Consider the following 20,898-nt stretch of genomic DNA (forward strand, 5'->3'; position numbering starts at 1 on the left):
GACCTAACAGCCCAGCAGGGTGGGCATGTGAGCCCACGTGGAGGAGGAGATCTACTCAAAAGGGGGGAAGGGGGGAGGGTCAGGCGCAAAACAGCCCCTTAGTTTCCCCAGACGACAAGGTCGTTGTCATGAGCACGCTATGAACGAGCACGCCCCAGTTGTGTCTTTAAAAAGCAAGGTTAGCGTAATTATAAGGCAGGTTCAGGATTCTACACTAACATGTCAGACGTGATTAGCCTGGCTTCTTACACGGCACACATAGCGAACATAAGTCACACAATAAGCAAGATAAGAGAGTGGGTAGGAAGTTAATGAACCAAAGGAGAAGTCAGTCTGTGGGGCAAAGTTGAGATAAGACCTCGGTCCCGCTCTGGGCCCTTACTGCTTATTATATCGAAGCGGTGAAGGATCTCGGCTGTGTTCGAGATCAATCCGGCAGAGCCTTCCCACAGCTGCCTTTTTTTAAGTGGTCAGACACAGAGGGGTCAGTGTCTGAAGAGTCTTGCCAGTGTGCTGCAAAAATCTTCCCATTTTAAAGGGATTTACTCAGTCTTGGGCCCCTGAAGACCCACTCTGCTCTCTGCCTGTTATCACTCTGCTCTCTGCCTGTTATCAGTTCTGGGGTGTCAGCTGATGCGGGACAGCTCCTGGCTGCAGTGCCCTTAACTGCTTTAGTCATTGCTAGACGGGGCCCCCTGCTTGACACGAGTGATTCCCATCTTGTCCCCTACAGTCATGAAACACTGGGGACAGCAAAGCAGCGGGACAGCGAAACAGCGTGCAGGATCCGGTTTGGAACCCAGACTGTGGGGAGAGCAGTTGGGGGCGGGGTGCAATTGACCCCGATGCTGGCTTTATATAACGTATTTGTGTTGAAGTGAGAGTCCCTGATATTTACAATGTTACTGTGGTTACAAGAGACTGTGCTCTGGTATAATACATGCTAAAGGATTTGGGGCAAAGGGGAATGATGTCTGCAACTTACTCTCAAATAAGCCAGAAATATACATATTTACATATATGTAAAATATATATTAAACATGCAAATATTTAATATACTCCTATTAAATATGTACGTATATGTAAAAATGTAAAAAAGTGTGTGTATGCATATATAATCGAGAGAGCATGAATGACAAGACAAATGTGACCCAAGTATTAACAACTGGTGAATCCAGGTGAGGAATTCTGTGTACTATTCTTGCGACTTTTCTGGGCATTTGAGATTATCTCACGGAAGTTTACTTATTGAGAAGAAAATAAAGATGAGGAACCCGAGGTTCTGAACTCCCAAATGAGAGCAAGATTGGGTCAGATCTTAGTGACCCCCCCACCGTACTCAGAACCATCCAGAAATTTCTAGGTAGGAAAAAGGCTCTGGCAGTATCCTGAAAGGGGAACTGGATGCCATTCTCTGAGTAAACAGAACAAGGAATGCTTAGTGAGCCAGGGCTTCCTCTTCCACAGGCCCCATTCTGAGCTTCTTATATGTTAAGCTGATTTAATCCTTACCACATCCCCTGGAGCTGATGCTGTTATTACTTATCATTTTGTCATATGAGGAAATAAAGTTTAGAGGATTAAAAGTGCGCACGTGGGGTAAGTCACGGATACCGGATTTGATGCAATCTTTTTGTGTAGAGTTCATTGCTTTAACCCGTCTACACTACCTACAAGTGCCTTGATTGTGTTGAGCCAGGTTGAACCAGGTCTCGGAGACATGGGCGGGCTCCGTATTGGCCAGACTGTCCTCGTGGCCCGAGCTCTCCAGAGACCCGACTGCTGCCTGGTCTGGTCACAGGTCTTGAGTCACTGGATCTGGGGAAACGGAAGCTGGAAGGTACTTGACAAAGATGTTGCTCTTTCTACATACACCCTTCACTGCCCCAGGCCCGGGGGGCTCCAGACAGCTGATTCTTGTCGAACTTGAGCGTGCTTTAAGGTGGAAAGGGAGCAAAATTTGCCACCCCAAAACATGCCACTTTGGCACATAGATTATTTTGAGTTGAAGTTATTTAAGAAACAGCCAGTGCAAGGATGCTCTGAATATCCTCTGTCCCTCTGAAAGTGGGAAATAAATCTCCCATGTGAAAGGTACCCTCCCTGTACCAGGAGGGTAGAAGGCATCCTTATCGCCGGAGACAGGGAATCCAAGGCTGAAAAGGCTGCAAAAACAACCCTTCTTATTTCCTCACTGATTTACTACCCGAAACCCAAACTGCTTTGGCTTGTCAGTGCTTCACAAATTTATCTTTTCTTTGTCTGAAAGGTATGAAAGCTGCCCGGTGTGGTCACTTCCTTGAGTCCCGTATTTTTATAGGCTCTCTTGTGTACAAAATTAAATTTCTTTTTCTCCTGTTACTCTCTCTTACGTCCATTTAAGTATTAGCTTAGCCTGAAAACCTAGAAGGGAAGCAGGGGAAGGTTTTTCTCCCCTGCAAGAGAGAGATCCACCTGGCCTCAAGTCCCGGGTGAGCTGTGTGACTGTAGCAGGGGAGTTTAACCCTGTGAAGCCTCATTTGCTAAATATGTAGGACTGTCTGCCTTGGGCTGGGCTCTGAGCCTAGGAAAGTGAATCCCCTGCAGTCTTGCTGCCTTCATGGAGCGCAGAGTTGGGGTGGGGACAGCTGGGGCGTGGGAAGCTCGGTGAGGAGCCTTGTAAGGTTAGGGGTACAAATTCAGGAAAGCCTGGGCTGGGTCTGTTTGTTTTCCAACTTTTTAAAATTATTATTGACATGTAATTGACACAAGCCCTACACATTTAAAGTCTATCATTTGATGAGTTTTAACCTAAGTGTAGCCGTGCAGCCGTGTCCACAATCGAGATCACGAATGTATTCACCACTCCCCAGAGTTGCCTCATGGCCCTTTGTAATCCCCCTTCCAGCTAGGGAAGCACAATATGATGAGATTAGTATGCGTTTTCCAAAATGTTATAAGATCCTATATTCATTTTATATATAATTTTATATGAATGTAATTAGCAAGAATTCTTTTTTTTTTTTAATCTGGCTTCTGTTACTCAGAATTATAATTTTGACGTTGATTTGTGTTGTTGCAACAAGTCCTCTTTATTGCTGGGTATCCAGCGTATGTTTATACCACAGTTGTTTCTTCATTCACCTGTTGACGGACATATGGGTTGTTTCCAGTTTGGGACTATTACCAATAAAGTCACCGTGGGGGCACCTGGGTGGATTGGTCGGTTAAGCGTCTGGTTCTTGATTTTGGCTCAGGTCATGAGCTCTCAGTTCATGGGACTGGGCCCGTGTGGGGCTCCTTGCTGGGGATTCTCTCTCTCTCTCCCTCTGCCCCCTTCCACCTTCAAAATAAATAAATACACTTTTAAAAAAGCCACTGTGGGGGCGCCTGGGTGGCTCAGTCGGTTAAGCGTCCGACTTCAGCTCAGGTCATGATCTCACACTTCGTGAGTTCGAGCCCCACGTTGGGCTCTGTGCTGTCAGCTCAGAGCCTGGAGCCTGCTTCAAATTCTGTGTCTCCCTCTCTCTCTGCCCCTCCCCCACTCATGCTCTGTCTCTCTCTGTCTCAGAAATAAATAAGCATTAAAAAAAAATTTTTTTTAAAGCCACTGTGAACATGAGTGTATGAGTCTTTGTGCGGAAACATGCTTTTATTTTTCGTGGGTAAATACCTAGGAGTGGAATGGCTGGGTTGTATGGCAGGTGTATGTTTAGTCTCTTAAGAAATTTGCAACTCTTGGGGCGCCTGGGTGGCTCAGTCGGTTGGGCGGCCGACTTCGGCTCAGGTCACGATCTCGCGGTCCATGAGTTCGAGCCCTGCGTCGGGCTCTGGGCTGATGGCTCAGAGCCTGGAGCCTGCTTCCAATTCTGTGTCTCCCTCTCTCTCTGCCCCTCCCCCGTTCATGCTCTGTCTCTCTCTGTCTCAAAAATAAATAAAACGTTAAAAAAAAAATTTTAAAAAAAAAAGAAAAATTTGCAACTCTTTGGACTCCTGGGTGGCTCAGTCAGTTAAGTGTCTGACTTTGGCTCAGGTCATGGTTCGTGGGTTCAAGGGTTCGTGGGTTCAAGCCCCGCATCAGGCTCTGTGCTGACAGCTCAGAGCATGGAGCCTGCTTTGGATTCTGTGTCTCCCTCTCTTTGCCCCTCCTCAGTTCACGCTTTGTCTGTCTCTGCCTCTCAAAAATAAACATTAAAACATTAAATTAAAAAAAAAAAAAGGAATTGCCAGCTCTTTTCGAAAGTGGCTGCACAGTAGGAGAGGTGATTTCTTCTACCCTCCTAGGTTCTCTACCTGGGGCCCTAGAAATTGAAACAAAGACAAATTAACAAGAAACAGTTTGTTAACACATGTGGCACTCATGCACATGGGAGAAAGTGAGGAGTAACTTCAGGGGTTCAGGAACTGAAGTTTAAAATGCATCTCAACAGAGAACAATGCAGTTGACCCTTGAATAACGCAGGGGTTAGGCTCGGGGACACCCCCACAGTTGAAAATCCATGAAAACTTTTGACTCCCCCCAAAGCTTAAGGTTAACAGCCCACTGTTGACCTAGAAGCCTTACTGGTAACACAATGAACACATGTTTTGTATGCTGTATATATTATACATTGTATTCTCACAACAAAGTAAGCTAGAGAAAAGAAAAGGTTATTAAGAAAACCATAAGGAAGGGGCACGTGGCTGGCTCAGTCGTAGAGCTTGTGACTCTTGATCTCAGGGTTGTAAGTTTGAGCCCCACGCTGGCTATAGAGATAACTTCAAAATAAAATCTTACAAAAAATCATAAGGAGAGGAAAATACATTTACAGTGCTGTCCTGTATTTATCGAAAACAATATCCTTGTATAAGTGGACCTGTGTCATTCCAACCCGTGCTGTTCAAGAGTCAACTGTACGGTGTGTTTGTGGAGAAGTGGTAAGACAAAGGAAAGGGGTTGAGGTTTTAAAGGGCAGCAAGCAGTGGGTGGGTAAAGTCTTGGGGGAAATTTAGGGCAGATAACACTTGATATTGAGACTTACCATCTTAACTCTTCTTGTTGGTTCCTCTGGATGCCATCTCTGAGCTGGTAAGAGTCTGGATTTATCTCAGGTGATCAAGAGTTGAAACCTGCTGGGGTGCCTGGGTGGCTCAGTCCGTTAAGTGACTGACTTTGGCTCAGGTCATGATTTCACAGTCCGTGAGTTCGAGCCCTGCGTTGGGCTTTGTGCTGACAGCTCAGAGCCTGGAGCCTGCTTTGGATTCTGTGTCTCCCTCTCTCTCTGCCCCTCCCCCACTCATGCTCTGTCTTTCTCTGTCTCAAAAATAAATCAAAAAAATTTAAAAAAATTAAAAAAAAAAAGAGTTGAAGCCTGCTTTTAGGCAGAAGGCAGATAGCTTTTTTTTTTTTTTTTTTTTTTTTTGCGTTTGCTGTTTCTCAATTGTCTTTAGCTCAAGAGAACCCTTATGCAAAGTGGCATATTTTGGGATGGAATATTCTGTATCATTTTAAGATCCCCACCCACCCCCTACAGAAAGTGAAAGTTCTAGTTGCTCTACATTTTCAACAGTGAGGATAGTCAGTCTTTTTATTTTTAGCCATTCAAAGAGGTGTGTATGGTTATCTCCTTGTGATTCTAATTTAAATTTCCCTGACTATATATAGACTTGAACATCTTTCCATGCACTTAGCATCCATATATCTCTTTTGATGATGTCCAAACTTCTTATCCACTCTTAAAATTAACTTATTTGGCTTTTTTTTTTTTTAAATAATCTCCACACCCAACGTGGGGCTTCAACTCACAACCCCAAACTTAATTGCCTTCATATTATTGAATCATACAAGCTCTTTACATATTCTAGGGACATGTCCTTTGTTGAATACGTTTATGAATATTTTCTCCTAGTCTCTAGATTGCCTCTTATTTTTTGTGTCATTTGAAGAGCCAAAGTTGTTCATTTTGATAAAGTCCCACTGGTTAATACTTTTCCTTTTATATTTTGTGCTTTTTGTGTTGTATTTTTTTTTTTTTTTTTTAATGGTCATCATTGTTGGGGCACCTGGGTGGCTCAGTCGGTTGGGCGTCCGACTTCGGCTCAGGTCATGATCTCGTGGTTCGTGGGTTCGAGCCCCACATCCGGCTCTGTGCTGACAGCTCGGAGCCTGGAGCCTGCTTCGGATTCTGTGTCTCCCTCTCTCCCTCTCTCTCTCTCTGTCCCTCCCCCGCTCGTGCTCTGCCTCTCTCTCTCTCAAAAACAAATAAACACTAAAAAAATTTTTTTTTAAATAAAAATAAATGTTCATCATAGTTTCTTCTTGCCTTTTTAATGCATTGTATTTGAGAGATCTGCCAAATCTAAGGTCACTAAGATTTTCCTTTTTGATTTACTCTATATTTTTTATGGGTTTCACTCTTCCTTCGAGGTCTATAATCTGCTTCTGGGCGAGTCTTGAAAAACGTATAGCTTGGCAAAGGCGTGAGAGAGGCAGGCGTGTCTTCTAGGCTCAAGGGACCACCCTGAGCAAAGGGCCAGGGGGATGTGTGCCTGGATAGTTGGGAGGGGTAAGTATTTCTGAGACCGGCATGCATGGTGTGACGGGGCAGGTGGGGTGAGGTTCTCCTGCTGGAGAGGTGGCCACCACCAAGGGCGGAAGGCCAGGTGTGCCAGAAGAAGGAGATTGCACGGTATCCCAAGGGCAGGGGGAGCTAGAGAAGGGTGTTGACCAGAGAGGAGTGATGTGGTCACCACAGCTACCTTATCTGCAAAATCCGGGGCAGGAGGCGTGAAGGAGATAAGGCATGGAAAGGTGTTCCATTAGTGCGTTGGCCAGCTTCTCTTACCCTCTTTGGCTACCCAGCCCTCTCAGAAGGCTCGTGATAAGCACCCTGAATTAACTGTTAACATTTCCTGGTGACTATTTGTCCCACTGCTTTGGGGACCTTTTTGTTACTTAAAAAAATTTTTTTTTAATGTTTATTTATTTTTGAGAAAGAGAGACAGAGCATGAGTGGGGTAAGCAGGGCCGAGAGAGGTAGACACAGAATCCAAAGCAGGCTCCAGGCTGTGAGCTGTCAGCACAGAGCCCGACGCGGGGCTCGAACCCACAAACCTCGAGATCATGACCTGAGCCGAAGTTGGACGCTTAACCCACTGAGCCACCCAGGCACCTCTTTTATTACTTTTATAAAACAAAATTCAACAGAGTGCATTTAAAGATCAAATTGACTTTATTCAGTGATTCACGAGTCGAGCAGCATCCCATGTCTGGCAAATAGAAGGGAGCTCTTTAGGGTTTTTATGGGCAGAAGTTGGGGTGGGGAGGGCAGTGAGACAAAGAAGGAGTGGATTATTTCAGGCAAGGTCACCTTCCTTTAGGGGAAGGGTGGCAAGGATCTCTCAGGCTGACAACCGCACTCGTCTGGCCAAGGCAACTCCAGACTGGGTACAGGTAACATTCCCGGAAGAGACAGAAACTACAATGAGGTTAGATGTTAGTCTTGGTTTGCTGCCGTGTGGCTTAGCTCAAGTGACTCCATTTGGGGCCTGTGCTGTCTTTTTTCTTTAATGTTGGGAGTGTTCATCTGTTGTCTGTGACACTTGTGGCAGTTTCTCCCAGTATGTCGGGGGTTTTGGCCTTGAGAACCGCGTCGCTTGAAACCCAGAAAGCTTTAGTGTTTTGTGGCCTAGTCTGAGGATGTTTTTATGGTTTGGGCTTGTCTGCCTCGCTGAGAAAGGCTGTGCTCCATTTAGGCAGCGCCTGGCCCTCGGCTCCCCCTTCTCCTCGTCCCCCCCCACCCCTGCTGGGTCAAGGGCATATCCTCTTGGGTGGTCAGGACTACCCCCCACCCCCAGCCTTGTTAACCTGGGATGCCCCCTGCCTGTGGAGAGACCCAGGCAGGTCTCCTGATTCTCCTTGAACCGTCATCCAGCAGGGGTGAGCCTCCCCACAATTCCCCAGCCTCGGCTGGGGGCCTCACCTCTGTTTTTCACATTTAGAGCCTTGGGAGACCGCTGGGCCTCCCCTGCAGTCCAAACCACTTCTGTTTTCCAGGCAGGCGGCGGAGGGTGGTGCCCCGGGAGTGCTGAGTCGAGATTTCCACGTTCCCCTCCAGCAGCTGCGTTTCTGCTGAGTCACGGTTGGGAGGGGGTACTCGGAGACAAAGGGAAGGCAGATTTTGCTGAGTCACCGGCTGCTTCCTCAGCCTCCCTCTGAGCGGTCTGGGTGAAAGGACAGCTTTCACAGCAGGCAGGAGGAAGTGAAGCTTCCAGAAAGGAGCAGAAGCCTCCAATCGATCTCCAGTCTTTGCACGTTGTTTCAAAGCCCGGTCCCAGACATCTCAAGGGTGATTCGTCCAAGACTCAACTGCTCAGCACGTCCCCCCCCCCTCCTCTGTCACAGTAAACTGGCAACTCCAACTTCTGCCTTTAGAATTCGGATGTCCTGTCCTCTCACCCTGTCCTGTCCGAGCCCTGGATTACAGCGATGCTCAGCCTTCGGCCCCCAGCCTTCTTCAGGCCAATTTGCCCCTCAGCAACCCCAGCGATCCATACCTAGTGAGACCCGCCTCTCCCAGCTCCGAGGCTTGCAGCCTCACCTACTTACCAAAGGTCCTTGCAAGAGCCCGCAGGCCCCAGGGGCTCTGTCCCCGGTCTCCCCTGGCTCTGCTCTCCCACCTGTCCCTCCCTCTCTCTGCAGCAGCCACACTGACCTGCTGCTAGGTTTGGCCCACCTGGGGGCCCGGGGCCTGCCTCTCCCCACACCTCCCAGCCAGTGAGCCCGCCCTGACTTGACCTTGATTGAACATCGCAATCCCGGAGTCCTGCTGACCCTTCATCAGATTTCTCCTGCCATTTCTTCTGCTCCAGCCAGGGAAAGCTCTCAACTTCCAGGGTTCCTGTTAGATTAGATTAGGCCTGCCCGAGAATCCAGCAGGATCGCCCTACCTGGAAGTCTGTAACCTTCATTACATACGCACAGGGCAATGGTAACATAACAGAGTCCCAGGTTCGGGGTCTCTGTGCATCTCTGGGGGGCTGTGATTCCACCCACTACAGAGAGAGAGAGGGAGAGAGAGAGATGCCCACAGTGAAAAGGGAAACCAGGCTTGGAAGAATGCTAGGCTCAAGGGAGGCCTCAGTATTTCTTTCCGCCCACATTTGTCTTCTGTGCCCCCTGGCCCCCCTTCTGGATCATTTTCCCTTCGTCCCAGACTTCTTCCAGTTAGGATCCTGAGCGCGCATGCCCTATCAAGGTGGGCTTCGAGCCTCTCTAGCCCTCCTACGAATCGGGTCCAAACCAGAGGCTCAAGCATTTGACCCTGAAAGAAAGGCTCAGAGAAAAGGTGGTGGGTTCTCTAACGGAATAAAGCTTTCATGGCGGCCATTCGTTATGCTGAGAGATGACAGAAGGGAGCAGTTGAGGGAGGACCCGCAGGATCTCTCTCTCCATCTGTCTCCTGCTTCCCAAAGCTGAGGCTCTCTGTTCCTGGTATAAGGAAGACAGGCTTGGAGGGGGCGCGTCCTCCTTTCCTGTTGTAACAAATATCGCAAACATAGTGGCTTAAAGCGATGCACATTTAGGGGCTCCTGGGTGGCTCAATCCGTTAAGTGTCCGACTCCTGATGTCAGCTCAGGTCACGATCTCACGGGTTGTGGTTTCGAGCCCCGCGTCGGGCTCTGCGCTGACAGCGCGGAGCCTGCTTGGGATTTTCTCTCTCTCACTCAAAATAAATAAACTTTAAAACAACAGCAACAAAAATGATGTATGTTTATTCTCTAGACATCTGGGGGTCGGAAGTTCTAAAATGGACCAGCGGGTCTGGTCTGTGCTTCTTCTGGACTTGTGAGGATACACTTCCTCACCTTTTCCAGCTTCTAGAGACTCCTGCTTACCTTGGCTCATGGCCCCTGACTCTATTTTCAACACAAGCATCTCCCAGTCTCGGTGTCCTGTTTCTCTCATCACATCACTTTCTGTACCTGTAACCCCGCAGCCTCCCTCATCAGGATTTTTGTGATTACATTAGGCCCACAAGGATAATCTCCCTGTCTCAAGATCCTTAAAGTAACCACATCTGCAAAATCCTTTCCACCCTGTATTGTAACATATTCGGACGTTCTGGGGAGTAGGATACGGACATCCAGGGAGGGGGGACATTATTGAGTTTACTACAGGAGGAGAAAGAATACCATTTGGATCATCCTAATTGCTTGAGGACAGGGAAGGGAAAGTCAGGAAGCTGAATCAGCATGTAGAAGAACCCCCAGCTCTATACTGGGACAGAGGAGAGAGCCAGATCAGCTCTGACCTGGATTGTCCCCGGGGTTGTCTGGGTGTGGGGTCTGTTTTGGACAAGTCTGAGGCTCCCTGGGGCAGCAGGCAGGATGAAGAGCAAGCCTGGACAGAGAACCAGCAACCTGTGGTCACTGAAGGCTCTGTGTCCTACGGGTGCAGTCTGGACAAGTCAGTCCCCACTTGGGGCCTCTGCTCCCCCAGGTGAAATAAGAAAGAATCCGATCACACGAGCATTACTTTCCGGGATTCCCGAATGGACAGGCTCTGGGTGTGCTGATGGGAAGCTTTCAGATCTTGACAGGCTCATCCCCTAAATTGCTGGGGCTCAGATGGGCCCCTCTATGACAGGGCATGTGGTGAGAGGCTTAGGAACACTGGCTCCAGCTTCAAAGCACCGTGGTTTGAATCCTGGCTCTGCTGTCTCTGGCTATGTGACTTGCAAACACTATTAACCTCTCTGTGCCTTAGTGATTACGGGGACAAAATGGAGATGAAAATGACAATAAGCTGGAGGGCTGATGTCAGGACTCAATGAGATCCTGCCCATAAGGTCTCTGTAAGTGCTCTGTAAAGCCTGGCTACGATTGCAGTTTGTAGTTTGATTCCAGCCCTTTCCGGCAGCCTACCAATAACATCACGTTTCGTGGTAAGAGATCTTGTGGCCTATCTATTAATTCATTCCAATCAATCAGTGTAGATTGTCTGCTACCTGCCAGGCATTGTACCAGACTCCAGGATTAACAAAACAAAGCAAACACCCTGCCCTCCAGGAACTTGCATTTTAATGAGGTCATTGGTTTCTAGTAGCCCTAATTTCTAGCAAGTTCTTGGCAACTTTTTTTTTTTTTAATGTTCTAGCGGCTCCCGTTCTAGTTCTGACCTCTGTGAGTCTCGTCACCTCTGGGAGATGACATCCCACCTGGACGTTTTGAAATCTTTGTCCCAGGCTGCCTCAGTTCAAGTCCTTATCTTAACCTCTGTGCCTCAGTTTTCTCATTTGTAAAATGGGCATAATAATGCCAAACTTATAGAGTAATTGTGAGGATTAAATGAGCTGATGCATGTGTTTATATAGTAGCTGGTGCACAGGAAGTGCTCGGTGAATATTAGCTGTTCGTATTGTAAACCTTGTTCATAAAAGCAGAGGTGGTTATATGGTTTATACAAAGGACCGAACTCCTTGGCAAAGCCCCTCTATCTAGAAGGCTCAGCAACCCCCAGATCTCAGGATTGATTTGGTGACTGAAACTCAGATGAGTGACCCTGGAAGAGGGTGGCTCATGGGCCAGAACTCTGAGCGCGGATTAGATGGACCCATTGCCCACCTGTCCCTGCCTGGGACTTGCAGACGGGCTCCAAGCAGCAGAGCTTTCTAGACATGCACAGACGGAAGGGACCTCAGGCCTCAGCTACCACAGTCCTCCAGCTGGGAAATCCATGCTTGACAGGCCATCCTCAAGCCTGTACTTGCATTTTTTTCAGACTTGGGCATTTGCTACCTCTGTTTCCAAACAACATACTTGTACCGAGCCAAAGTTATGTTTTTATGATTTGTTTTATGTTTTTTGTTTGCTTTGTTTTGAAGTAGGCTTCACATCCAGCACAGAGCCCAATGCGGGGCTTGGACCCTGAGATCAAGACCTGAGCTGAGATCAAGAGTCAGACGCTTAACCGACTGAGCCACCCAGGCGCCCCTGTGTTTTTGTTTTTAAACTTAGAGTCCAGAATTGTGGCACTGGACGGCACTTCGGGAACTATTCAGTTTTGTCACCTGGGCTTACCCAGTGTCCTAAGTGATCAATCTCATGCAGAACTAATTCAATAGTTGGGGCGCCTGGGTGGCGCAGTCGGTTAAGCGTCCGACTTCAGCCAGGTCACGATCTTGCGGTCTGTGAGTTTGAGCCCCGCGTCGGGCTCTGGGCTGATGGCTCAGAGCCTGGAGCCTGTTTCCAATTCTGTGTCTCTCTCTCTCTCTGCCCCTCCCCTGTTCATGCTCTGTCTCTCTCTGTCCCAAAAATAAATAAACGTTCAAAAAAAAAAAAAAGAAAATTTAAAAAAGAACTAATTCAATAGTAGATCAGATAGGGAACAGCTCTGTTCCAAGATGAGTCAGCTGTGACGAGCCATGGAAGAGTGCCCTACGCATGCCAGCAGGAAGATAGCTTTGTGACAGACATTGCTCTCAAGTTGTGTACCAAGTGTTAGGACAGCCTGGAGGGGGAGGGCAGACTCAGACTCACTCCCAGGTTTGGGTCCCAGTTTCCTGCTTTATGTGTGACCCGGGGCACGCCACTTCATCCCCCCCGCCCCCCAATCCCCAGCCTCAGTTTCCCCGTCTGTAAAATGGTAGTGGTCTACCCCACAGAATAGTTGTGGCGATGAACTATAAAATCAGTACAGTCTCTAGCACTTAATAGGTGCTTAAAAAAATTAAAAAGGCCCTAAATGTACATGTAAAGTGAGAATGAGGGAGGTTGTCAGCTGAGAGTCCCCTGAGGAGGTGACATTTAGGGCTCTGCCGGCAGGGTCTGGGACTGTGGCCCGCCGCCTCCTGCTCTGAGACTCAAGCCCCCGAGCTTTCTGGCTCTTTCAGATTCCTGGGGAGCACAAGTCCCATCCTGGCATGGGGGTGCCTCTGAAAGGGACAAAATCACACAGTTGCTCAAATTTCCAGACATTGTTGCCTTTTTTTTTTTTTTTTTTTTTAAGCGTCCTGTTTTAAATTGCTTTGTTTTCCGAGGGTCATATGACCGCTCCCCCTCCACCCCCGCTGGCCTGGGGCGGGCGCGGCGCGGGTGTTGCAACGTCGGGCCGAATGTGGGGATCAGCTGCTGGCCGCCACGTGACCCGTCCGGGCGATAAATGGACGGCGCGGCGCGGCTCGGCACAGTCGCCCTCGGCACAGTCGCCTTCGCCACTCCTCCCGCGCGTCCCGAGACGTCGGAGCCAGCACCCAGCACCCAGCACCGCAGCCAGCACCGAGCGCCGGCCGGATGGAGCGCCCGCAGCCCGACAGGCAAGTGAGGGGCGCGGGGCGGGGGACCGGCCTCTCCCCGGCGGGCAGCCCCTGCCCTGCCGCCCAGCTCTGGTCTCCAGTCCCTCCCCGAGACAGAGCCGGGAAGCCACATCGCTCACTCTCTTAGGTTTCCCGTTAAGGAGAAGCTGGGTTTCAGTCTCGTCCGGTGGGCCAGTTAGAGGGATAAAAGGTGGCTTACCTGGCTGGCTCCCCGGCCCGGGCTGGGGGACCAGATGGGTGTGACCCTATGGTATCCAAACTTTTTTTTCTCTTTTTTTTGTATTGGACTTTTGAATGACCTTGGAGGTGCTCTCTGCTTAAATCTAGGATCCCTGGGGCTGCCCAGGCTGGGTGACAGTGGCTGGTTCTCTTACCAGAGCCCCCTGGTGGCCATGTCCTTGTCTTACTAGTTGTCCGGCACTTGAAGGAAAACACCACTGTGGCTTTCCTGGCCCCATTTTACAGATGAGGACTTCACAGACCAGGGAGGCAACAAGCCCAAGGTCCCCTTGGCTAGCAGGTGTCTGAGCTGGGATTTGAACCACCGTCTGTCCGCCTCCCAGTCTGGCTCCTTCCCTTCTCCCAGGAGTTCAATGAACATGTACAGAACAGGGGGTGATGTTTCTGGAAGGGGGGGTGCGGGAGAGAAAGGAGACATGACAGTTCTGCGGGAAGTGGATACAGACATATGGCAGAAATACTCCCAGAAAGGGATTCTTTTGAGTAACGCAGAGTTTCACAGGCTTTTTAAACCAAGCACTTTTATAATGCGCGTAACATTTATTTTTTATTATTTAAAAAAAATTTTTTTTTAACGTTTATTTATTTTTGAGACAGACAGAGACAGAGTATGAACAGGGGAGGGGCAGAGAGAGAGGGAGACACAGAATCTGAAGTGGGCTCCAGGCTCTGAGCTGTCAGCACAGAGCCCGATGCGGGGCTCGAACTCACGGACCGTGAGATCATGACCTGAGCCGAAGTCGGACGCCTAACCGACTGAGCCACCCAGGCGTCCCATTTTTTTTTTTTTTTTGATGCGCGTAACATTTTAAGAGATTTGTACCTGAAACGTCAACAAAACAATTGAATTAAATCTTGGGTCCAAAGCCAATGCCAGCAGTGATGATGTAGAATATGAATGTTCATATTTTCGGGGGCTACTTCTCCCCGGGCATTGCAAACCGCACCCCTCACTTTTCGCCAATAACTTGGTATCAGGGTTTCCCAGTCGGTTGTAGGACCTGAAGCGTGTTGATGGGGCCGTGTTGGAAGGCAGTTGGGAAGGAAGGTGGCCTATGTATTAGATGGCAGGTTGGAGCGATTTCTGCAGAGGACTCTGATCGCTCTCTGAGGCCTGCTGAGAGGCAGATGGCAGGCTCAGAAGCTCAGCGTGGGGATGAACCCTGCTCAGAGCCACTCTTATTCACCCTCCCCCTCTCTCCCTCCCTCCCCCCTCCCCTCTGCAGCATGCCCCAGGATTTGTCAGAGGCCCTGAAGGAGGCCACCAAGGAGGTGCACGTCCAGGCAGAGAATGCCGAGTTCATGAAAAACTTTCAGAAGGGCCAGGTGACCCGGAAAGGATTTAAGGTATGTGGCCTGGTGGGGACCAGCCCTGGTGGAGGGTATGACAGGGGTGTGTGTGTGTCCAAGGCACCCAGGCCAGTGGTTTAAGTGGAAATTCGGCCCAGGGATGCCGAGGGACCAGATGGGCGTGTTCAAGGGAATCATTTTGCAGATGATACCACTGAGGCTTAAAGAGGGGAAGTGACCTGCACAAGGTCACACAGCAAATTTCCAACCTGTGACGGTAGTGCTGTGGAGGGGCAGGGGCCCTAGTGCCATCAACTGAGTGCCTCCTCTGTGCTGGGCATTTTACAGTTTCTTATTCTGTGCCTCCCCTCTGGGTAAGGAAGATGAGGAAGGGAAGGTTCAGAGAGGTGAAGTAGCTAACAGAAGGTCACACAGCCAGTAAGTAAACGGGAAAGGCTGAAATCAAACCAAGGCTTGGTCGCACTTCAGACCTTGCGCTCGTGACGTAATTCTGAGCTGCCTCTGAAGGCAAGGGGCAGCACGGGTTTGAGCCCGACCACGACCATTTCCTAACGGTAAGATTGTGGGGACCTCCTCTATGAAGTGGGGTTTCAACACTGTCTTCTTTTTTTTTTTAATGTTCATTTATTTTTGAGAGAGAGGGACAGAGTGTGAGCAGGCGAGGGGTAGAGAGAGAGGGAGACACAGAATCCGAAGCAGGCTCCAGGCTCTGAGCTGTCAGCACAGAGCCCGACGCGGGGCTCGAACTCACGGACTGTGAGATCACGACCCGAGCTGAAGTCGGACGCTTAACCGACTGAGCCACCCAGGTGCCCCCTCAACACAGAGTCTTCTTCTTAAGCACCCGCTTCACGTGAGGCACTGATTTTCCCAGCACCGCTGTGGAATTCATGCGAATAAAAGGCAAGCACTCCAAGGGTCAGGTGGGTGTCTGGTGGTCAGACCTCATCGTGAGGAAAGACTTATTCAGCTTGAACAGAGGGGGTCGAGCAGGTGTATCCCCCCTGCTCCTGACACCCCGCCCTTTTGCAATCGGCACCCTCCCCCGCTTCCAGCCCAAGAGATGCTGCAGTGACATGTGACATGCAGTTCCAGGAGGCGTGACACACACCCAGTTGGTGTACTGTAGCTGGGGACAGCGGGAGCCGCGGAGGTGACTGCTGGAGTATCCCATAGCCAACCACTGGGACTTTGGATCTTGCGTCTGAGCCTCTGAGTTCAAAGTGGGCACAAAGATCCATGAGATAACCCATGCTCGCGGAGGTGATGCTGATGGCGGTGACGTTTATCACCACAGCCTCTTAACCGAGGGCCAAGGGCCAGGCTGTGCCTAGTACTTTACCTGTGTCACCCTGCTGGACTCTCCCATGAGTCCCCTTTAGTACATGCTTGTCCCCTTTGGCAGGGGAGGGGACCAAGGCTTGACCTGACAGTCACTCAGACCTCAAATCGCCAAGAGAGGGCGAGCGGCTTACCCAAGGTCACACAGCTGAGGACCTGCCGAGCAGAGGTTAGAACCAGGTCGGTCACACTCGACAGCCCAGGCTGCTTTGTATCAGAAAGCTGCCTGGATTTCTGCCCTGTTGAGAAAGGAGGCTGCCATGAAGGTTTGCGGCTTACAAATAACTTGGAAACGTCAACCAGAACATCTTTGTTCTCCTTCAGACTCAAACTTAGAGTATTAACGTGTAATGGCAGTTCCCCAAGCCAAGGTGGAGCGGGCCGGTCCCCCTAGACTAGACCAACATCTAGAGGTGTGGGGTTCGGAGTGCGTTTCCAGGGAGAATCAGATAGTTACCCAGAGGTCAAAGTCCACAGGCGCCTGAGTCTCCAGTAAGCACTTTCATTCAGGTCCTCCCTTGCTCTAGGGCTGTGCTGGTTCCCTAGCAACGCCTGGGCCTGACTTCAGTTTCATCTCTTACTAGCTGTGAGACCTCGGTTTCCTCCCCTCTCTGAGCCTCCGTTTCCCTTTCTGTAAAGTGGGGACAGCAGCTCCTCTGTTCATAGGGACTAAGTTAGGCTGCGTGTTCATCCCATGGAATAAAAGGGTTTAGGCTCAGCAGGTGCATGATCGAATTCTCGGGCTGCTGTGTAGAGAGGATTTGTGGGGTGGAGGGGGCAGCAAGAGGTGGGAGCCCAGCCTGGGGAGGTCGTGAGGATCTCCCCGGGGCGGTGGGGGGAGGGGCCGGATGGGGTTCTTCCGCGAGGCTGGCAGCCTCACCTGCTCGCTCCGGTTTCAGCTGGTGATGGCCTCCCTGTACCACATCTACGTGGCTCTGGAGGAAGAGATCGAGCGCAACAAAGAGAACCCCGTCTATGCCCCCCTCTACTTCCCCGAAGAGCTGCACCGCAGGGCCGCCCTGGAGCGGGACATGGCCTTCTGGTACGGGCCCCGCTGGGAGGACGCCATCCCCTACACGCAGGCCACCAGGCGCTACGTGCGGCGGCTCCACGAGGTGGGGCGCAAGGAGCCAGAGCTGCTGGTGGCCCACGCCTACACCCGCTACCTCGGCGATCTGTCTGGGGGCCAGGTCCTCAAGAAGATTGCTCAGAAGGCCCTGGACCTGCCCAGCTCCGGGGAGGGTGTGGACTTCTTCACCTTCCCCAACGTCGCCAGCGCCACCAAGTTCAAGCAGCTGTACCGCTCCCGCATGAACACTCTGGAGATGACCCCTGAGGTCAGGCAGAGGGTCATCGAAGAGGCCAAGGCTGCGTTCCTGCTCAACATTCAGGTGAGGAGCTGGCTGGCAGCCCAGGGTGGCCACTGTCTCCCCTCGCTGCTCCTGTGGGGACATCGCTCCTACACAGGGGGCGTGGGCTGTGGGTCATGGTTAAAGGCATGGTTAGGGAGTCAGGCTCCTAGTTCTGCCACTTCCTAGCCAGGTGATCTTTTTTTTAATGTTTTTATTTATTTATTTTTGAGAGAGAGAGGAGAGAGCGGGAGAACACAAGCAGGGGAGGGGCAGAGGCAGAGAGAGAGAGAGGGAGACACAGAATCCAAAGCAGGCTCCAGGCTCTGAGCTGTCAGCATAGAGCCCGATGGGGGGCTCGAACCTGTGAGCTGCGAGATCTTGACCTGAGCTGAAGTCGGACGCTTAACTGACTGTCCACACAGGCGCCCCACTAGCTGGGTGATCTTACCTCAGTTTCCCCATCTGTAAAACGAGGATGTAACAGCGCCTGCCTCTTAAGAGTTGTTGTGAGAGTCAAGTGAGTTTATACCAATCAAGTCCCAATGGCAGGACCTGGCACAGGGCCAGCCTTCTCACGGTTGGTTCGTGGTCTCTCAGGGTGTGAGAGGCACAGTTGTAGCACTCTGTGGCAACACCGTGCAACAACATAGACTTGTGTGTGGCCGGGTTGGCATTGCAGGGGTCACAGGTGTGGCCGGCAAGGCAGGATGCAAGTTTCTAGCATTGCCTCAAACCCAAGGGGAGTGTGGGCTTTGAGCAAGACCTTGAAGGATGGCTGGGCGGAGCTCAGGGTGAGGTTCCTTCTAACCCGGATGTCGTAGAATCCTATAGCTCTCCCCTCCTCCTGGGGGCGCTGTGGGGACTGGGGTCTTAGCTCATGCCTTCCTGGGCCCCTTGGTTCCCAGCATGGCACCCAGCACCTGTTGGGGAGCACCGTCCCTCCCTTGCAGTCCCCTGACCGATGACAAGGGCAAACGGACCTGGTCAAGCCTCCCAGAAGGCTCTGTGTCTTTCGGAGGGGTTCAGAAAAACCCCTCCAGGGGCTTTGGAGCCGCTGGAAGGCTGGCTCTTGCTGCCTGACCTCTGGGTCAGCCTCGGTCCAGGCGCTTCCCCTGCAAAGCCTGGCTAGTGAGCATCACGAAACACACGGACCAAGGCTGAGTGGCACAGGGGGCGGCTGGGTGAGGACAGCGGGCTGCAGGAGCCACATACACTGGGTACCGCTCGCGGAATAAGACTTGGCCCAGGGACACGGGACAAGGGCACGAACAGCCCCAGTGAACCGTGATGTCAGGATGCTGGTTACCGGGGAGCATTTGGGGAAGAGCAGGCAGGCGGTTCTAACGTACTTGTCACCTGTGATGTCACTGAGACGGGCTGTGTGTCTTCTGTCTCTTAGCTGTTTGAGGAGCTGCAGGAGCTGCTGGGCCAGGACGCCGAGGACCAGAGCCCCTCGCAGGCACCGGGGCTGCGCCGGCGGGTCGGCAGCGGGGCGCGAGGTGAGGGTCCCCCCGGGGATGGCCGCTGTGGGAGGGGCGCGGGGCCCAGCTGCGTGTCTCGGGCGCTGCTTGGCTGCCCCGTCTTCCGAGTGTTCCGAGTGACAAGTAGGGCGCAGGCACAGGGCAGCAGCCTTCACAGTGGGGCTCGGGGCCAGCCCTGCAGCCTCTCCACACCTGTTTCCCCATCTCTGAAATCAAGGGCGGTCGGTCGATTGGTTCTCGTTCACTGTCACCCCTCCCCCCGCCCCTTTCATGGTTTCTGAGTGGAGACCCCCTGATGGGGGGGCAGGGTGTCTGGAAGTGGTTCTAGCAGTTACCCTGCCGTGGGACCCCGGGGAGGCACGGGACCCCTCGGTCTTCTTGTGTGTTAGTCCCCCCCTCCTGTGCCTCCGTGGCAGTCCTGAGAGAACATCTGGAAAACTTCCAGAAAGACCAAAGTGCTCCACGAAATGTACCCTCATCGAGCCCGACACGGGTGTGGGCAAGATTGTGGTTTTGGGGGCGGGGGTGAACAGAGAAGTGAAGGCCAGCCCCCTGCTTGGCGGGTTACTGTAGGTCTTGCCCCTCGAGCCACCAGCAGCCTACCCCGCCTGCCCTGTGGCTTTCCCACCTGTGCCAGGACCCTGTGGAGCCCTCTGTTGGTGGAACTGCGCCTGGGCACGTGGGAGTGAGGCCAGTCCTGATGGGATTGGCTAGCTGGTGTGCGGGGAGGGGGGGGGTCGTTACCCTAACACAGCAGTTCTCAAAGTGGGGTTCCCCGGAGTACCCCTGGAGGATGTGTCCTCGCCATGCGGGCTGGCTGAAAATGGAAGAGCAGACAGCTGGGAGAAGGAGTAAGCCCCCCGTCTTTGGAGATAACCGAGCAGTGGCCAGAGGGCTCTCTGCTCCAACAGACACTGAGGAGGAACTGTACTAGAGGCTGCCGAGACCCTTTTGCTGTGTTTTTCTGTGACACCCATACTCCCACCCGTGTCCACCTGTTGGTGACGTTGCCCCCTTTCTCTCTCTCAGATGCTGCTCTCATGGAGACTCCCAGAGGGAAGCCCCAGCCGAACCTTCTCTCCCAGGCGCCCCTCCTCCGATGGGTCCTCACCCTCAGCTTTGTGGTGGCAACGGTTGCTGTGGGGCTCTATGTCATGTGATTGCAAGGGTGCTGGCCCCTCAGGCTGTGAACTCTGTCCCACCGAGGGCCCTCTTTCTGGAGAGGGCACGTCTCTTGGCTGGCTTCCTTACTGTAGGCAAGGGGGGCTGTCTGGGCCCCCCGCCTGCCCTGTCCCTGCGTCCCTCTCTCTCTGAAAAGGGAGGAAGAGCCTGCGGCATCTTCCCCAGCCGAAAGCACATCCAACTCAACGACTTGCACTTCCAAACTGGGATGAGGGGTCCTGCCTGGACCCTCAGCAGCCCCCGTTCCTGCAGCAGAGCCCAGAAGACATGGCCAGAAGTGGCAGCTGTCTTGAACCTCCCCATGCCCCGAGTTCGCGGTCTCCTTGACACGCCATGACCGCTTGCCCCGTGGGCCATGGCAATTTTTATACCAACGTGCAAAGATGTTGTGTCTTGTGTTTGTCTTGTTTTTGTCAGAGCCACCTTGTGTTCCTGGCTCAATGTGAACTGTGGTATTTTGTTGTGTTCTGTTTTTATAGCGGGGTTGGGGCGAGTTTGGGTGGGGGGTGGGGAGGGAGGTGTTTAACGACACTGTGGCCTTGGTCGCTAACTTTTGTGTGAGATAATAAACTACATTGCCTGATAGTAACTTGAAGTGTTTTTCTTGGGCGCTGTTACCCTTGGGGAACTGACCTTTCCCCCACTTGTTTCTTGAATGCCTGGTGGGGAGAAGGGGCGAAGGTGGGGGTGGAAGGAACCAGTTTCGGATGTTGGTCC

General features: G+C 51.7%; 1 protein-coding gene across 1 annotated transcript; it reads left to right on the forward strand.

Annotated features, from left to right (window-relative positions):
- The first annotated feature begins 13,134 nt into the window (after positions 1 to 13,134).
- On the forward strand, positions 13,135 to 20,687 carry HMOX1 (heme oxygenase 1). The gene is made up of 5 exons (XM_027070891.2): positions 13,135 to 13,274; positions 14,741 to 14,861; positions 17,066 to 17,557; positions 18,918 to 19,017; positions 20,029 to 20,687. Exons 1-5 carry the CDS (start codon positions 13,252 to 13,254, stop codon positions 20,157 to 20,159), a joined length of 867 nt encoding a protein of 288 aa, XP_026926692.1. The 5' UTR covers positions 13,135 to 13,251; the 3' UTR covers positions 20,160 to 20,687.
- Positions 20,688 to 20,898: the final 211 nt, after the last annotated feature.

This window comes from Acinonyx jubatus, chromosome B4, assembly GCF_027475565.1.
Source record: "Acinonyx jubatus isolate Ajub_Pintada_27869175 chromosome B4, VMU_Ajub_asm_v1.0, whole genome shotgun sequence".
Classification (NCBI taxonomy): Eukaryota; Metazoa; Chordata; class Mammalia; order Carnivora; family Felidae; genus Acinonyx; species Acinonyx jubatus.

Excerpts from the sequence above, each read along its gene's own strand:
- HMOX1 (XM_027070891.2), top strand. The coding sequence starts at position 13,252 with ATGGAGCGCCCGCAGCCCGACAG. Across the intron at positions 14,862-17,065 it reads TGACCCGGAAAGGATTTAAG|CTGGTGATGGCCTCCCTGTA; the intron begins GTATGTGGCCTG and ends CTCCGGTTTCAG. Across the intron at positions 17,558-18,917 it reads CGTTCCTGCTCAACATTCAG|CTGTTTGAGGAGCTGCAGGA; the intron begins GTGAGGAGCTGG and ends TCTGTCTCTTAG.